The following is a 19,399-nucleotide window of genomic DNA, read 5'->3' as shown; positions in this document are numbered from 1 at the left end:
GGAATGACAATAAAAGCCTTGTGACTTGACTTGATCAGGAAAAGATACCAAATATTCACTTTTTCAATATTTACTGTCCACACACAAGTATAAAGTGCATATTTTACTTTTTTACAGCCACAGTCATAAGTAAAAACTGCAAAATTACATACTTTTATAATACAATAATTCTCAAGTTGTTTTGTGGGCTAGTACTTTTACTCAAGCAGATTTTCTGAGAAGTAACAGTCTGGGTAAAGTTTTTCATCACTGCATTGAGAGGTGTCGTCCTCTGAGGGTCATGTGATTACCATGTCTTCAGCAAGAGTTCATCTTGAAGTCAAATGCCTGTCCTGTCGTGAGTGAGTGATGGAAAAGGTGCATCTAAAACCTCAGCAAACTCAAAAGCCTGGACTGACGACAACTGATCCTGGATGCTGCCTGTCTGTATGGATCAGTGCAGATCAGAAATTTTGGGCCCTCGGTTCCTGAGGTCCTGGAGTTCATGTTGTGAGAGGTAGAAGTGATGGTTGACTTCAGTGATAGACACATCCCGAAGTCTGGGAATGGCTCCATCCTCCCCAGTATCCAGGCGCTGACTCTTAGCAAAGTGATCTATGAGGGAATCAAAATAAATACAAAAAAAGCTTTTGATAGATTTTCAACACAGAGAAGTGCAAGGATGTTCCACAAAGCAGGGGTAATGCATGACACCTGTCCTAAAACATCTCAGTGCCTTTATTAATTTGAGTGATTCAGCACTTCATAAATCACTAAATGAGTCATTAAATGAGTATTTTATGCAAATCAAGAGTATTTGGAGGGGGGGGGTCCCATGTTGGCTGGTTGCTCACTATAGTGGAGCTTAGACTAGCTTCAACAGCAACAATTTGTTTGGTTCAATAATTCTTCTAGACTCTTTTCTGGTTCACACATTAACCGAGAACTTACACACCTTCTCTTTTAGTCTTCAGTTTTAGAAATAAGTAACAATTCGCTCTTTCCACCAGTCTTTTGGGAAATTAGGCAAATTTTCAGGGGTACAAATATGTAAAGTACTGCAATGTACTGTAAAGTTTTGAGGGGTATAAGGGCTTCAGGATTATCTTTTCACTTTATTGCTTTATTTTTCCCCATGCAAAAAAGGCTGTGCTATTTACAATGTATTTACAATGTTAGCCATGTCTTTTATGGCCTAGTCCATGTTTTATGAAGAACCAAATGCCATAGTTGAAGCTGTATAATTTACATTTACAGTGTAGCAAATGCTGTCCTGCTGGTGCAAAGGGTAACGGGATACGGGATAATGTGCTGTAGGTCTCAGTCTAAGCCTGGATGGAGCGGCCTGCAGGTGGAGTGAATTTCAGGGCGAATGCAGACCCACCCATCCCTTTGAAATGTTTGAAAATAATTACATCAACTATATGTTTGCATGCTTTTTATCAGGAACAGTCACCACAACTGGCTACAATCAAATCTAGTAAAGCTGAGAGGTCGGGAAGGCCTTCATATTTCTTATGGATGCAAAATTCTGTCTCAGCCTATTCATTTTACCAATATTCACTTAGTAATGACACCAATTACTCACAAACGTAAAACTGTACACCTAAGCAAACTTTTAAGTGAGGGAGTTTCGAGGCTCCCCTCCACTTAGAGCCCCTGGTCAGCCCAACAACTCCCCCAGCTGGGATCCCTGCTGACAGAAAACTGATCTCATACCTGTGATGTTGTCCACAGAAAACAGGGGAGCTGTGTTGATCATATTGACTCCAAACAGTACCACCAAACTCACTGTTAAAGCAACCAGTAGATAGATCGGCAAGGCAAGAGCCCAGTACCTGTAGACAACATGCATGTGTCATTCAATTTTCAATCCCAAGACAATTGGTTACCATTTACAAACACACAGCACCCTCCACTTCACTCCCCATCCCCATCCCCATCTCATACACACAGGTTAACAAAGAACACGATCCACATACTTTTGAGGCCAGTACGTCAATCCAACAGAGTGGAGCCAGGACTCAGGAATATACGCCCATACTAAATAAAGCACTGGGTGGCAGAGGGAGACACGGAAAACACATCAGCTCTGTCATTGATTAACATACTAATACTGTGTATCTACATTCTTGAAATGATTCTTGAAATATTCCACTGTTTTTTCACGACTTCAAGACAATGAAATCAATAAGACGTAAACAAAGTAACCAGAGTTCGATGTAAAATCTAATTTCTAATCAAAATTGTTCATAGAATTGTTCACACTGGTGGTGACAGGCACCAGATGTCCAAAGTGTTTAGTGCCTCTAAAAGCTACATTACTGAAAGGTATTACGTGAAACTGTTATAAATATGCTGCCTGATGCCCGAGACACTGTTTTACAATCTTTCTGAGAGAGGCTTTTGGCTTAAAATGTATTTTTCAAGCCAGTTATGGTGGAGAGGTACATGCAGGGTGGTGTAAGGCAAAAATATTCCCCAGAGTAAACATATATTTTTTAGATTTATCATTATGTTACCATCATCAACATTACACATAAAAACTTGGAAGACACGTGTCAGTTCACTGCTTGACTCTGTGGTAAATAAAATGGCTATAGTTGCATTGTAGACAGGATCGCCCTGGTTCCCTTCACCACCACTGTAAAGAATTCTGACTTGCACCATTTCACATCAAACAGAAGCTCTAAAGGGCCATAGATTCACATGGTTTTGTTTTACTCTGTTTTTTCATGACAATGAGTTATTTTCATTTGTTTTTTTGGAGATCTCATGATATTTGTGTCATTATCATCAGTGGTGGACAGTAACTAAGTAAATGTAATTAGTTGCTGTACTTAAGTAGTTTTTTTGTGTATCTGTACTTTACTGAAGTATTTCCATTTTGGGTGACTTTTTACATTCACTCCACTACATTTCAAAGTCAAATATCTCACTTTTTACTCCACTACATTATGAGAAATCTGTCGTTCCTTTCGGCTCATGTGTGCATAAAACCTAGCACTTTTCAAAGTGAAATCAGAGCAGCAGCCTTTTTTGGGAGTGTCTATTCAGCATAAATGATGAACTAATCTAACTTTGTCTAAATAGACCACAATATAGAATTATGTACACACATGCAGTTTTGACTGACGTGTCTTTTTTCTGAATTTATACAAACACAGTTTCATTTTATAGTAAATTTGTTTTGCTAGTTTATATTTATGAACAGAGACCTACAGATGCAGTTTAGTAAAGGAAACTCATTTGTGAACCTGAATTTAAAGTTTTTATTAAATTTAAACTTGTAAATAAATCTTAAACTGAAACTTTGCTTGTTTGTAAAAGGTTATTTCAGAGCCACTCAGTTCTACCTAATGGAAACTGTTTGCCTTCAGTGTTTTTATGATAATTTTAATAGACATCAGTGTCACTAATTAATGACATTCTATTAAAAGACTGGTTTACCAAGAGAGACACTGGAGTATTTTTACCTTAAATGAGTTAATGAAGCGAGTCTTCTTACAAAAATGATAATAGGACATCAGAGTCATAATTAATCTTTTAGTACTTTCACTTTTGATACTTAAGTACATTTGAAGGCAAATACTTTTGTACTTTTACTCAAGTGGAGGTCTAAAGGGAGGAACTTCTACTTTTACTGGAGTAATATTTTACTCTGGGTATCTCTACTTTAACTCAAGCACATGGTTTGTGTTCTTCATCCACCACTGATTATCATGACAAAACAAATGTTGTTTTCTCGAGAATCAAATATCACGTTTTATTGTCACATCACACTTACACAGGCGTGAGGTGAGTGAAAATCTTAGGTGCACAGCCCCCTTGTACTTCTTAAATATGCAAAAAAGTGTATACAAGTATATATTTACACTTATGCAATATGTGATGTAGATAAATAAGATGCAGGGTACACAGGGGATAGAATATCAATACACACACACACACACACACACACACACACACACACACACATTTATGTTGCTGCTGTCAGAAAGAAACCTTGTATCTCCAAAATGGTAACTTTACAGGAGAAGCAAAAAACATACTTTACTTTTAATGTAAGTCAATGGAACCAGAATTTTTTCCAAGTCATTCTGGGTTGTTTCATCATGAAATTTACACACAATGTAAAGGGCAACAGGAATTTTCAAAATGCCAAAAACTGAAAAATGACCAAAATGGAGAGTTCTGACAGCAGCTATATATATATATATATATATATATATATATATATATATATATATATATATATACACACACACACACACACACATACATACATATACACATACACACACATATATATATATATATATATATATAAAATCAGATTATACTAGATGTACAGGACTGTTGAAGGACACTGTTTTATTCAGACAGCATTTGTTACGTCAGCATAATGGCATACACATCTCAAGATCTCGAGAAACCAACATTCGTCATATCATGATAATCAACTCGAGATCTCTTAGAAAACAAAAGAAAATAACCCGCTGCGTCAGAAAAAAGAAGTAAAAACCATGTGACTGTGTGGCTTCTGTATCAAACCACTCTGCACGACTCAGCGACTGAATGATGCAGAAATTCTGAAAAATCGGTGTAGTTCTCCTTCAGCAGGAAGAGGTGAAACTTACAGAAGCCGAACTGCGAACCCAGGAAAAGCACAAAGCCATAGATCGCCCGCTCGGGCAGAGGAGACGGGGAGTTCTCAACCATGGTGTTCAACTGACTCGGACACGGCTGCCGAGCGGCGGACACGGAGCACAGCACAGCCCAGACTCCGCGTCGCTGGAATCCTGTCGGGAACAGGAGTTTACATGCATGTAGAACCGACTCAGATCATCTGGAGCGCCTCTCAGACCCCATTAGATCTACAACTACCTGCTTTAAAACAAGCCTCGTCCCGTTCTGCTAAGGCTGAGTTCGAGGCTGCTGACTCTTTATCTAGTGCTCCTCACTGCCACCTTCAGGTTCGGAGAACCACGACACTCAAACATCGCGCGTATCAAAGATGACATTTCCATTACAAACACCACGTTTGTGTTTTATTTAGAGTAGGTGGGGGAAATAAGTTTGTTTCGATAAACCAAGCAACCACTTTTTTTTGATAACTCCACACAAGTCAACAAAAACGCTGCTGTATCAGAACCAGTTTAAGGGGAGTCTGACGGCGTCCTAGGGAGGAGATTCACTCGAAAGAGGCCCCGAATATTCTGTTGTAACTCCCGTTAGGATGAAGCAATCTGAACCAAAAACATACGCGACATATCTTGACGCATGTGTATTCGATTTTCGGACGGCCTAAGAGAGCCTGAGTGAAGGGGTGCGGAGGGGGGGGGGCAAACGGAGGGTTAACGTCACGACGGCTGTCCGGCGCCTACCTCATCGCTCCGATGCAGGGGCATCCCGGTTTATTCGAAGCTCCATATACTGAGGAGCACATTGCACGTTGTTTCGTTCAGATTGCTTCATCCTAGCGAGAGTTATTACAGAATATTCGGGGCCTCTTTCGAGTGAATCTCCCTGTATTACTCACGTTATAGCAGCAACATGACTGCAGAACGCCAGAGGGCGCCCGAGAACGTGTCCTAAATGAACGGGGGTGAACGGCTGAAAAAAGGAAAAATAGTTTCTAACCATTGGTCCAGGACAAAGTGCAAAGTAGAAGGATGTATTTCACTAAAATGCAAAAAACAAACTGTATTTCATTTTTTTCTGCAGTTTTGGGCAGCAGGATACTGACATTATTGCTATTGAGTGCTGATTAAGAGTTACTGTTACTGAGTGCTGATTGGTTGGCATTACTGCTACTAATCGCTGATTGGTTGGCAAGAGGATCGGCTCATTGGCTGACTGAAGCGGTTTGCGCTCATGACGTCATGAACGTACACTAGGCGCCGTTATAAAATCCTATAAGTGGAGTTTATAATTGCTCAAGAATAAAATAACGGTGTTAAAATATTCCAACTGAAATAACATCGAAATTATACAACCGTTAGTTCCGGCCGTGCAAGCCTATTGGTTGAAGATGAGACGAAACTAAATTCCCAAACTGTCATCACCACTGAGCAGCTTTTCAGTCGGCAGCTGTGACAGAAGAGCAGCTAAACAACCTGGAATCAACCAGAAATGAACCCAGTACCATTCGCCAAACGTGTAGTCTGATCTACAGAGTCTGACCAAATCGGACTGAGCCATAAAACTGCCGCAGTAAAAAACAAAAAAGCTGCTCAGTGGTGATGACAGTTTGGGATTTTAGTGTGAGGAGCTGGAGAACGAACTGCCGGCTGTACAGCGAGTGGACGGAGCTCGTTACTCTGACGTAGCAACGAGCTGCTCGTTAAGGAACTATAATTTGGTGAAGGAACTGCGAACATTAAAACATATTAAACGCCGCGTTCACAGCCCAGTTTATTAATTTATTACTTTATTTATTTAACTGTTGTATAAAAGCAATAGAACACTCGAGGTCGTGTGTTATCGCCAATAACATCACGGCTGTGATGATCTACGGCGACCAAATCACAGCCGTGATGTTATTTCGCGATAACACACTCCCTCTCACATTCTATTGCTTAATTAATACATCCTTTTATTTAAAAACCACAACGATTATATTTTGGACTCGCTCGGGGGCGCCCTCTAGCGGTTGACAACCCCGGCAGACAGTACTGACGCATCAGAGGCGTTATAAGCGAGGAGACCGGCCGCTGGTCGAAATATGAATGAGAACGCTCGAAACGCTCAACATAGCGTTTGTTTACCGAGTAAGCCCCGCCCATCAAGAAAACATGCCAATCAGCTTGCTGGTTACACAGCAAGCGAGTGGGGATCTGCGCAAGCGCAGTAGCCAGAACATGAAGATATTATTACTGATTTCAAATGTTTTTGAAACGGTAATTTGACCTTCAGGTTTCGCATATTTACGTCTCTCCTCATCCAACGGGAAAGAAGTTGGTCTTATATGCCTCGAAATGGCTGCCGAGTGAACAGACTTTGTACACATTCTCTGTCTTTTTCTCCTTTGTCTCCAAAACTGAATCACCGACAGAGGGCGCTACCGCCTGTTCGTACCACAGCTTGCCTCACTGCATCTGTACAGTGACTGAGGAGGTAACCCTAGTTAGGAGTGCGTGGCTCTATGTTTCAGGAAACATCCCTCCTCCTGAAAGAACGGCATTCATGGACAGGTTTGTCATATCACATATTGTATTAAACATTCGCGTGGCTTCACTAATGTCTTAGCTATTTAGCTGTAGCGTTTGATTTTTTAAAGAAATGTTTTGAGCACATTTGTGAGCGCAGAGCCGATGAGTGAACGCCAGCCTGGGCCGACGAGTAGAGACAGACAGGAGGGTAACTAGATAAGCTAAATAAGTTGCTGAACAAAGCGGGATTTGTGAGTCAGCCTGACAACTTTGCGTTAATAAGGTAAAAATAGAGGAGAATTCACAGTACAGAGTCTTCACTTTGGGCTCAAGTTAAGCAAATCGCTGATAAGCCCTGCTTTCTGAGACACATCCATCTTCTCAAACACGGCTAGCTGGCTAACTCTCGGTAGCGTTCCTGGTTCCAATTCGCCTCTCCTCACTTCCCCTAGGCACTCGGTTAGAGTGCTCCGCTGTTCGGCGGGATGTGTACTTTTTACCGTTAGCTGACACTAAATACCTTTCCTTAAACCAGCACACGTGAGGCTGCAGACCTTAGATACTGTAAGATATAACAGCATCCCCACCTTCATCGAGGGCGTAACCACGAGAAGTGACTCAGTAGGCTGTTTAGCTTTGGTTTGGGACAGACTGACCTGATCTAGGAGCAGCCATCTGAGCAGTCCGACCAGTTAAGGTGGTCAGAAGAGTTAAATTGCACCTTCACACCCAGTTCAACCCTGATCGGTTACTTATTCCGGGTTATTTGACTCTGCCTAACTTAGTTCAGTCTTTTCTCCATGTGTCTGAGTCCTCCATATGTTACCTGTTCTTGTGTTTTAGTTTCCCACCTACAGTGTTAGAATCTGAAGACTCGGATGTTGAGGAGGGTCCAGATGTGGTCCGACATAAGACCAAGATTGTAAGTGTGAATAAGCAAACCAGTATAAATGGGGAATTCCACCAATTTTTCAGAATTTCTGTATAATTCAGTTGTTGGGATATAAACAGTCATTCAGAGTGGTTTGTTGTAGGATGCGTCGTTGTTGAGAAACCTGCGACTCGGATTTCCTTGCAGTGGTGGTGAGAGAACCCAGGGGTTGTGATATCTACAACACAAATATAGCCATTTGATTTACCACCAGTGAACATACATGTGTCTTCTGAGTGTTTATATATAATGTTGATGATGGTGAATTAGTGGTAGATCTAGAAAATGTATTTTCTTTTTCGGACTGTTTTGCCTCACGACACCCCACATGCACCCCTCCGCCTTGGATGTCTGTTAAAATATACATTTCAAGCCAAAACCTTCTTGAGAAAGTATCAGAAACAGTGAGTGCGTTTACATGCACTCAATAGTCCGATAGCTGCAGAAAATCAGATTTTGTCAGTAATCCCATCAACGTGTTTACATGCACTTGAGTAATCAGATAATGGGGAAACTCCAGGTCTTCATGAGTCAGGCAGTAATCGGATTTCTGCTTTGCAACCAGCCAATAAACTCACAGAAGAAGACGTGGCGTAAACTTAACGTAAATCTCAAACTTCATACCGCGGCTTTTTTTAAAAACATCGCGCCACTTTCTCTGAAAATATGAACTTAAATCATCTAGAAGATGAAGAATATTCAAATCCTTTATTTCGTGTTTGGTTTCAGCGCCGCTCCAACAGTGTTTTGCTGCCATCTTGCGACATCCACCATCTGATCTCGCGCATGCGCAGACTGAGAAATTGGAGTATGAGTTTACATGTACTGAGAAATCTGATTACTGAGCTAAAATCCAGCTCTCTTCATCTGATTTCTAGATCGGAGTATGGTGTTTACATGGCCATTTGAATATTTGGATAACTGCAGAAATCCGATCATGATCGGATTATTGAGTGCATGTATACGCACTGAATGTTTTAGGCATCCAGCAGAGTATTGGTTACCATTTCATGCAATAACTTCCTTTGAGGGTGCTTTTAGAGGCACTAAACGCTTCGGGCATCTGGTTCCTCTCACCATCACTGGAAACGATTCGGAGCCGGTAACATTCTCTTCAGTTAATCATTTCACATCAGAGCACGTTTGAGTGCGTCTGTTTACATCTTACCCATTTAATTGTACAATAGTATTTTAAAAAATGGGTGGAATTCCCCCTTAAAGGGAACAGTTCAGAATAATCAGAGGTGCTCTTCACCACAGACATAGTTGATTGTGCCAAACAATGTTATGTGTCCAAAGTTTGTTTACAGTTTTGCACTGGAGCTGCGAGGCTAATGTAGATAACAAATAATGCAAGTCTGTGTCGCTCTGAGTCTTTTGGGGGACACAGTTCTGTTACGTTCTCGGAGCTCCATTGCAAGCAAGCTTCAAACACTGGACATGCCAATCTACTGTTATGGGGTTAGATTTTTCAGTTAATCATTCATCGAAAGACAAACTTTAGTTATTGACATAGTGATGTCATTCTGAGTGCTTTTCTTTTTACTCACATTTCATTTTTATTCTCCTTGTAGATTTACCAGAATGCTTTTCCATATATTCACATGGAACCACCTGGTAAGATTGTACTACTTTACTTTAATTGAGTGGATCTCAGTAACTCAGAAAATATAAATAAAGCATTTTAATGCAGCCTGGCTGTTTGCATGGGTTTATTTTTTTCTTGCAAAAGCTATTGGAGAGTGATGGAACACACAGGGCTTGGAGGAGAGAAAGGTGCCGTATTATGTTGTGTATTTTTTATTGTTTGGTTTATTTGTGGTTTAGATGTGCTGTATGAGCGGTGGGCTAAGGTAAAGCTGGAAACGAGGCAGGCTCTCGGACACATGCTACACATCTCTGCGTTCTGGTGGCACATTCTGTTTCGGCAGCAGGAGAATCACAGCACTACTGCCTGGGCGGTGGACATGGGCTTCTTGGACTCCAAGTGAGTTAAACTCTTTGTTTTCGCATGATGCAATGATGCAGCAGAGTTGCCATTTTCAGTGAGTGCATCATCTGCTAATTCCAGTCAGTGCGTTTAGGTCTGATTTATGTGATCCTTAAAAATCTGTCAGTGTTGCTCTATTGGATCTGGAACTGTGCCACAGAATATGACGCTGTTAGCTCTTGTAGAATGACTAGTTTAATGGAAGTGGCAAATAGAAATGGTGTCATTTTTATGATTAGGGTTGAGCAGGAACTGTGCAATCATTGGGCCTCATTCACCAACCGTTCTGAAGAAGAAATGTCTTCATAAAACCCACTTACGCAGTTTTCACGAAGGCTCTGACAGTCACCAGTGTTTTCTTATTTGGGATTTGTTCTTGGGTAAGAACAGAATCTACACACACTTGAGCACAAAAGTGTGAATAAAGCTGTGCTTTAAGAACACAACACGAATCTGACGTCGGTTTTTTCTCAGGACCTTTCTCAAGAACACATTTAAGAAAAAGCTTGGGAAGATATTAGCGAATGAGACCCACCGTTCTTTTTAATCAAATTTTATTCATTACAGTGGTTTGTACCTGTGTAATAACAACGTAGCGTTACAGCACTGTTCCATACATTTTTGAAAGTTCTCTAAAATATTACTGGGGAACATTAGTGTACAAGAGCATCATATCCTTAATATGTAACATTTAATTACTTGTAGATGTAACTGTTGAGTTGTAATTGCTAATTAAATTTAGTTTGTTGTTGTTGATTGATGTTGTTGGCCCAAACTCACATGACCTTATGTTTTGAATATTGAATACTGAAAACTTCAGCATTTTCAGGTGTTGACAGTACGGCTGAAAGATTAATCGTTTTTATATCGCAGTCGCAATTTAAGAGGGCACAATTTTCAAATCGCAAGAGCTGCAATTTTTTATAGCCTACACTCTTAAAAAAGGTGGTTCTTAAAAGTTCTTAAAAGGTTGGTTCTTTAGTAAAGACAGTCATTCTATGTAGAACCATGAACACTCTAAGATCCATTTGCATGCTTAAAGAAATCTTTGCATAAAGATGTGTGTGTTGTATATGGTTCTATATAGCACCATAATGGGTTCTGCTATTGTTATGGTGCGAAGCTTGTAGTAATAGAAGAACCTTTTTGGTGCTATATAGAGCCACGTGAATCTGAAGAACCATTTCACCGCGCAAAGAACGCTTTAAGCATGCTGATGGATCTTAGTGGTTCTATGTAGAATCACTGTCTTTACTAAGGAACCGTTGAAGAACCATCTTTAAGTGTGTACATTGTCAGAAACGTCTTAAGTTTTAAGACCAGAGCTTGTGAAATGCCTGTAGATAAGTTGGACCAATCAGAGGCAGCCAAACCTCCATGTGTTTTGACATCACAACCACGACTTACTGGCAGTTTGGCCATTCAGGGGTCAAGCCAAAAAAAGGTGGATATTCTGGTCTTCTTTGCCAAAAAAAACAGGTCTGGATCTCATTCTATAAAAATAGAATCACAGTATAGGTTGGAAAAAAATCGCTAATCGCTATTTCCCTAAAATCATTCAGCCCTAGTTAACAGTAAGAAAAGGCCATGAAAGGTGCTGCTTTGCTGGACTGCTTCACGGTCTTAATCAGCGTCACATATAAGAGCATTGATTACTTGAATTTATGAAATATCTGAAAATTGATTTGGGATGTAACGCTGCATTGTATCAGTGCTGTATCATTACTGGGGCTGTCAAACAATTAAAAATAATTAACTGTGATTAATCGCATTAGTGGCGGCATGGTGGCACGGTGGGTAGTGCGGTCGCTTCACAGCAAGAATGGCCTGGGTTCGATTCCCGGCCGGGCGACCAGGGTCCTTTCTGTGTGGTGGGTTTCCTCCGGGTGGGTTTCCTCCGGGTACTCCGGTTTCCTCCTGCAGTCCAAAAACATGCAGTCAGGCTGATTGGAAATGCTAAATTGCCCCTAGGTGTGAGTGTGTGTGTGTGTGTGAATGTGTCTCACACGCCTGTCTGCCCTGCGATGGACTGGCGACCTGTCCAGGGTGTATCCTGCCTTCCAGCACCCCACCGCGACCCAGAAGGATAAGCGGCTTAGATGGTGTGTGTGTGTGTGTGTGTGTGTGTGTGTGTGTGTGTGTAAGTAATCACATTAGTTTGTGTGGTTTATAACATTGGGGCAGTCATGGGCTGGAGGTTGGGGAACCAGCCCTGTGACCGGAGGGTCACGGGTTCGATCCCCTGAGCCAACAGTACGGGACTGAAGTGCCCTTGACCAAGGCACCCAACCCCCAACTGCACCCCGGGCGTTGTGGATAGGGCTGCCCACCGCTCAGGGCAAGTGTGCTCACTGCCTCCTAGTGTGTGTGTTCACTAGTGTGTATTTGGGTGTTCCACTGCATGGATGGGTTAAATGCGGAGGTGAAATTTCCCCGTTGTGGGACAATAAGGGTCACTTAATCTTAATTGGATTTGTTTTTCTCTCTTTAATTTGACCCTGAAGAAGGACTTTTTTCTACTTAAAACACATTGAAGTTTGTAATATATGATTGTACTAAAAAGCTTCACCAGTATTTATTACCTTCAATAGTTCAGCTCGAATCTGAATATAAAATGATGTGAACTCAGGATGTTCATCACCGTCATCTCCTAAAATAGTGGCTACATGTTCCAACTTCTCGACAGCTGCACCCTCTTACAGTCATACTGATGTGTCACATCTTGTTTGGAGGGGAACTGCAGATTTCCTCTTTACTGCTGCTTTTGTTATGCAGCAGCTAATCGTTGTTATCAATAATGTTGATAATATGATATCCGCGAATCAAGTTATCGATCGGTTGGCTTGATGTAGATTGCACATCCCTTTTACATCACTTGACTGGAAATGCAGAATAGTGGAGACTGCAGTGCAAGATATAAAAAACACTTTAATGCCTACTAAAAAGCTGGTTTCCTCTACATGTAAGGGGCAAGAGAATATGCAGTGCATTCAAGGCAGACACTCGGCACAGTGAGATACTAATATCCTATTAAAATCGCAGTGAAAAGCAAAAAAAAAAAGTGCATTGCTGTCTGCTTTTCATCTAGTTCTGTTTTAGGTTAGCAGAGAGAAAAAGCAGCGCTGGCTGAGTGAGCTGCAGTTTCAAACTGGTGGCCTAACTGCTCAGCTAAATTATACATTTATTAGGGCTGCTTATGCTTTAATGCGCACAGACTAGCTTGGTTATTTTTAGTTTTTTTTTTTTTCTGGGTGTTAGCTTCCTGTTTTATGTGTAATGAGCTGCTTTAGGTTTCCGTATCTGATGCAGCTGATGACTGGATTGGAAGTGTGTGATTTCATTACATGATGCGACTAACCGAACAGAAACTATGTAATGCATTTTTGCTTCAACATTAGAAGAGAAATACAGGACACAGCCCATTTCTAACTTGGATGTGTTGTTCCGTGTTGAACCTTAACTGTCAGACTAATATCTGCAGGTTTTCGTCTCCCAACTAATCAGTTAATAAAAGCCACAATTGACAAACTGATTTTGAAAGTAGTCCTTAGTTGCAGCCCTATTTTATTACTTTGTGGATTGTTGATTTGTTTGATTTATCTGGCTGAAAGGCGTCTTCCAGTGCTGACGATGCTGATATTACTGATATGGTAGACATTGTAACTGATATTTGCGGGGTTCTGACTGGTTCAGCCGTCTAAGCATTGGCTTTACCATTAGGAGAAAATGAGTTCGATCCCCGGTGGTGCTACAGCCATCTGTGGCTGAGAGACCCTCTCCCCCCCCATGACTCAGTGCGATGCTAGCCAGTGCAAGAGTCACTACACCCTTCATTAACAGCTGAAATTCACTGCTCTCTAATAATAAAATATACCAGCCTTGTTTAAAATGTGAACACATATTTCCAAACTGTAAAAATATCATTTTTATCGTGGTCAGTTCCGCCTCTGCAACACCCCCTCTGGTTCAGCTCTGCTATAGGCGCGGACGATGTGTCTTCTTACCAAAGTACCATGACACGTCACAGTATGTAAATGAGTCAAACAACGTTACCGCCCCCTGATGACGCCCTACTCGTGCCGCACTCATAAATATGAAAGCACAGGAGCCGAGAGTGAGGAGATAACCACACTCACGCGCTGAGCTAAAAACCCTCAGCACCACCTCACAGGGCTGCGATATGCCAGCTGTCTGTACCAGCTGTAAATAACCCAGTTAATCTAAGCTTTGTTTGTAATAAAGATGTCGGACTGATTAAGTAAGGATTTCTGCGAGTCTCCATAAAGCTGCCGGTGTTGCATCTGATTCACATTTCCCTTCACAACTCAAACTCTCGGGTGTGACTCACTGAACAGACGTCAACGGCAAGAAACACTGCAACACGGTTCAGGAAAGGTTCATGTTAAATTGCCATTGTTACCGACTGTGTCAACCTTTCATCTGTGCAGCCTTTCTCTGACTATTTTTTCCCGCTGTCCGCAGTTCCAGTGTTGCTTGCTGTTGATTTCTGTTCAGTGAGCGCCCGACGGTTAGATTTATAAATGGGAATGTGAATTTAAGTGGGAACTGAATTGTATGAACTGTATTCGAGTGGGAACTGAACCGATGTAACACCGGTAAGTGCCATGAACTGCTTGCAGAACGTAAGGATTTAGAGCCACTGCAGCAAACCCTGGCTGACTGGTGACGCAGTCTGCGACGTTGATGTCAAACTGAATGAAACTTAGACAGAGTTCAAAGAAACCCACTTTATTCATTCAGAATTCAGTGCATCTTAGAAATCAGGACTCGGGTTATATCGAATACGGACCTGCTGAACAGGTAATTAGAAGCTAGCGGTCACTGTTTTAGGGAATGTTCCACCATTCGGACGCCTCTGCCACTCGCTGCTAATCATTTTCTGGCACTACGTTAACTCTTCAGCGGCTTGAGTCAGCGACTCATGCTGTTAAGGCTCAAGACGCAGTGCCTGATCAGAAACACCTTCCCTCGTCGAAGATGGGGATGGTAGTGGAGAAAAATCGTCAACCTCGTATGACTCTCAGTTGCAAAAGTGCCATTTGATTCTGTCACTTTCCATATTTTCTGGTAGCTAACGTACGCTAGCTCTATAAACACAGCAGCCCAGCCCACCCAGTTTCCCTCGCAGCCCCACTTCTAAACTCATAGATCACTGCAGTGCCCCTCCCAGTGTGCCCCTCCCATTTTTTGAGCATTTTTTAAAGTTGAGCCAGGTGTGGAGCTGGCTGGAAATAGAGGGGTGTAGTCACTCTTTAACAGAACTGGCCATTATTGTTCTCCTTCAAGTGCGTTCAGCTGTCTAATGACGCTGCATTAGCTGCAGTTACAAAAGATGCAGTGACTTGCCTCACATGACTTGGAGGAAGCTTGTGTTTGCCTTCGGGAGTCCTAACTAGTGGGTAGAATTGGATATGAGTAAATTGGGAAGAAAATTAGAAAAAAAGGAAAAGAAACATTTGCTATAGCTGGAAATAACCTTTATCAAAAGTGGAACTTGATGGCTTGACTCGATGTTTGAGACGTGTGCTTATTTGAGAGGACTATAGTTGCAGAGTCCCAGCAGTCACACACGAGCAGCTGGGCTTCAGGTTGGAACTCAGAATGATTCAAAGGGTTAAACTGGGAAAAAACATGACAAACATTAGTGCCGTTAATAATTAATCACGTTTGCCACGTTATTAATGCGTTAACTCACTCCATCATCTGGGTGGATCAGGCCAAATCAAACATTAAATAACTAGTTAGTGATTCACTTGCATGTTGCGTACTCGACTAGGAGGTGTCAGTGTTGTTAAGGCTCACATGACAGTAATGATTATGAAATAGTACAACGTACAGCCCTTCACAGTTGTCTCAGTTTGAGCCGCATCAGCTCAGTGGAATCGCCCTGATGGTTTGACAGATAATGCAAACTGGCTGAATGATAAGATATCATAATTGGATCATTTGTTTTGCAGGTTTTAAATGTAAAAGTGGCTGAAATAAGAAACATAATTGAAAAAAAGACCCCAAATATTAATGTTCTTTCTTAGATCAATATTAATATGGTCACATTATTACCTTTTTTACATGGAGGGGTGAACACAAGGGACACAAACTAACATGGAGTAAAATGCAACTTTTAATGTAGTGAAACAGATTCAAGTTGAAAAGCCATGTTTATGTTCCCATAGCAATGTCAGTGTGTGAATTTTGACAGCAATCAGGCAGATATTTCAGAAAATCCATCCTCAAGACTGCTGTTGTACAATAATAGTAGCTTTTTTCCATCATAAGTGATTTTCGATTGCTGAGTTGTGTATAGAAGTCACATAATTCACGCCTATGATATTATAATTTCCCTCTTGGCTCAGTGAGAGGTACCCAGGCTTGTTACAACTCTCTTAAAGTAAACAATCCCATGTTCCCCAGTATGAATTCAAAATAGACTTTTTTTTTGTTTTTTATGTGCAGATTTGTCAAAAACATGCTACATCTTATGTAAATAAAATATATTTTAATTTTACTTTGCTGATATTTGCAGCTCTGGTCACATTTGACACACTCTTTTCTCATAAGGTTCAGACAACATAGAATTACATTGCATTAATTACATTTTGTATTGATTTTCCCAACCTGTTAGGGGCTTTTAGAACTTAACCCCTCTGTCAGTGCAGGGTTGGTCAGTCCTGGAGATCTATCGCCCTGCAGAGTTTAGCTCAAACCCTAATCTAACACGCCTGATCCAGGTAATGAAGGCTTGCAGGAGCGTCTGAATATCACAGCAAAGTCTGAAATCTCCATGGTGATAGATCTCCAGGCCACCCCTGGTGTAGTGGATAACACCACTGTACACAAGAGAACAGGGTTCGATTCCTAGTTAAATCAAGACTTAGGAACCACTATGAGGGTATATGTACTAACACTTAACTCCTAGTGTAGCATTCAACAGCTACTGTACATTTTTCTACATAAAAGCATGTTCTAAAAAAGGTACTTTGTCACTCTGTCATTCTGTTTCGTGTTAATTAAAAGGATTGAAGTGAGATGAATGGAGAATATTTTCTTTTGGAAGCACAAAAAATCTCACGACAATCATAGGGTGTGTCTCAAAACCTAGTGAGCTCTCTGAGTAGCCGCTGTCTACATAGGCAGCTGTCTAAGTAGGCAGCGTTCCAACCGTCATCTATCCTTATAAGATAGATAAAAGAGATGCTCTAGTTAGACAGCAGTGACGTCGCCGCTTGTTCCTGCCCACTGCACGAGACCGGCGTTTACTGACCTCAGCCGTCAGAATCACATTTAGCCAACATGGATCTGCTCTGGCAGTTTATATAGTGATTTTAATTGTATTTGCTCTGAATGAAACAGCAAAATAGACAATAGTTGTGGTCAAACGTGGAAAGTATAGGCTATTTGTGCACCTTTATGACTAGAAGACAGATCAATAACCCAGAAAATCAGAATAGCTTACATTTGGAGATGACGTTGCTGCTTGGTGAAGCGCTTCTGCCCGCCATCTTCAAACAAAAGTTGTGCCACGCTGCCTCGCGGGATTGCCTCAGCGGCCATGGAAACATCCGATGCTCTATTGAAATTCGGCCAAAACGAGAGACCTCAGTAGGCAGCATATTTGAGATATTTAAGAACTGGGACAGCCTTCTTGTCGGGAGCGCGTATTGTGACGTAAAATGCTGTCTATGTAGAGAGCTCACTAGGTTTTGAGACACACCCATATTGTGGCTTAAGTGTCTTGATAATAGTATATCTAAGGATCTGCAGTGATCCCCACCTTTAAAATGAACGTTCAAAATCGTGCATTAAAATTTAAAACTGTATTGACAGTAGCTGCCTTCCAAAGCCTGGGCTGCTGCCGAGGTAGTGCGGGTCCTTGGTAGGACTGTCCTATGACGACTCCTCCTTAGTAGCCTATTGGTCACACAAATTGAACAGTCCTAACGAGGCTGCATGGTGACGTCACCGGAGTGGCGCAAAATTCGTGAGGGAGCTGGTGAGAGAAAATGGAGCCTGTTTCATCGAGTTTGTTGCTTTTTTGTTTCTTCATGGAAATGGAGATGTTCTTATGTAGTACGATAAACTACATATAGACAAATACTTCTAAATAATATATGATATATGGACGAAGGCTTTAACCTCTTGTTCATCAGGGTATATTTTGGTTGTTCAGTCTGAATTTACGTGACCAAATCATAAGGCAAATTATTCAGTAACTGCATGAAATAAATGTAAATTTTTAGAACATGTTTTTAATGATCACACATATTGCTATATGCTTACAATTTACTGCTGAAAGCCAAAAATCTTAGACGCTCTTTGTATTATTTTATAAAAATAATTTGTACAGAGCAGATTACTGAAGAGCCGCCATCTGTTTATAGTTTATAGCCCAGATTTGTGGAAAAATGGGTCGACTTTCAGTAGAAAAAAAAATTGTGAGTTCAGCTTCTTTTATTATAAGGGTTTAAAATGACATCACCCATCTATTTGACTGGAAAGAGGACAGTTACAGCTCTCATACGACCCCCACCTTTTGGATGTAGCTTATGAAATATGAAAGTTATGAAGAATATGATGAAGTGCGTTTTGGAACCACCGGTGGTCTCAGAGAGTTGAAAAGGTTAATTAATCAATCATTTTACACTTTATAAGGTCATGAAGACGAATTCAAGCACATGAACAACTTACATTTTAAAACGAGCTCTGCTCCAATGGCTCTGTTTTCCACCATTTTCGTGATGCTGTTTTTTTTTCCTTCAAGTCGTTTGTGCACAGAGAACTGTGGGTAACCGAAGGCCTGGAAAGATACATCTGATGCGTCCTTGAAATCACTCAGAACATGGGCAGCATTTCTAGGCTGTATACGAAGGGTCCTTCACTTTGGAACGGCCTGCTATGATGTAGCGGCCGAGAAATGCAGCCTAGGCTTTGAAAGGCAGCTAGTGTAATTGAAACTACACATCTGGATGCATCCTGTCAGAGTGAAGTGGGCAGGGAGGAGGAGGGGCTTATGCTCTCCTTAAACCCTTGACTGGATGTTTATTCTTAAATCTAAGGTTTCTACATTCTATAAGTTGCCGTTTTTGGCACTTATTTTGGCCACGTTCACATTACCAGGATGAAGAAGCACAAATCTGAAGTTAATGCCATTAAACGGTGCATCTGTCCCTTTTTCACCCTCTTTTTAGTCTAATAGTGAACAGCCGAGAGCTGTTAGGAGCAAATTATTTTAGTGATTTTTGTTTATGACACACGTGGTTCATTCGTGTGACATTGTTGATTAGGATGTGCACATGCAGGATGTTTCAGGTCGCAGGTTCGTTCACA

General features: G+C 41.2%; 2 protein-coding genes across 2 annotated transcripts in view; one reads left to right on the top strand and one right to left on the bottom strand.

The window, feature by feature from the left end:
- Window positions 1-54: 54 nt before the first annotated feature.
- On the bottom strand, window positions 55-5,198 carry LOC118824650 (phosphatidylinositol glycan anchor biosynthesis, class P). Its single transcript, XM_036594953.1, has 4 exons — window positions 4,620-5,198; window positions 1,962-2,034; window positions 1,699-1,817; window positions 55-594 (listed from the first exon to the last, which is right to left on the bottom strand). The coding sequence occupies exons 1-4, from the start codon at window positions 4,699-4,701 to the stop codon at window positions 434-436; spliced, it is 435 nt and encodes a 144-aa protein (XP_036450846.1). The 5' UTR covers window positions 4,702-5,198; the 3' UTR covers window positions 55-433.
- Window positions 5,199-7,056: 1,858 nt separating this feature from the next.
- The window catches only part of ttc3 (tetratricopeptide repeat domain 3), a 60,217-nt gene continuing 47,874 nt past the window's right edge, over window positions 7,057-19,399 (top strand). Inside the window, exons 1-4 of the mRNA XM_036594775.1 lie at window positions 7,057-7,175; window positions 7,977-8,055; window positions 9,639-9,681; window positions 9,892-10,051. Coding sequence (XP_036450668.1) covers window positions 7,168-7,175; window positions 7,977-8,055; window positions 9,639-9,681; window positions 9,892-10,051 — 290 coding nt within the window. The 5' untranslated portion in view covers window positions 7,057-7,167. The remainder of the gene's footprint in view (window positions 7,176-7,976; window positions 8,056-9,638; window positions 9,682-9,891; window positions 10,052-19,399) is intronic.

This window comes from Colossoma macropomum, unplaced genomic scaffold (assembly GCF_904425465.1).
Source record: "Colossoma macropomum unplaced genomic scaffold, Colossoma_macropomum, whole genome shotgun sequence".
NCBI classification, from domain to species: Eukaryota; Metazoa; Chordata; class Actinopteri; order Characiformes; family Serrasalmidae; genus Colossoma; species Colossoma macropomum.
This window is presented reverse-complemented; position numbering and strand designations above follow the sequence as displayed.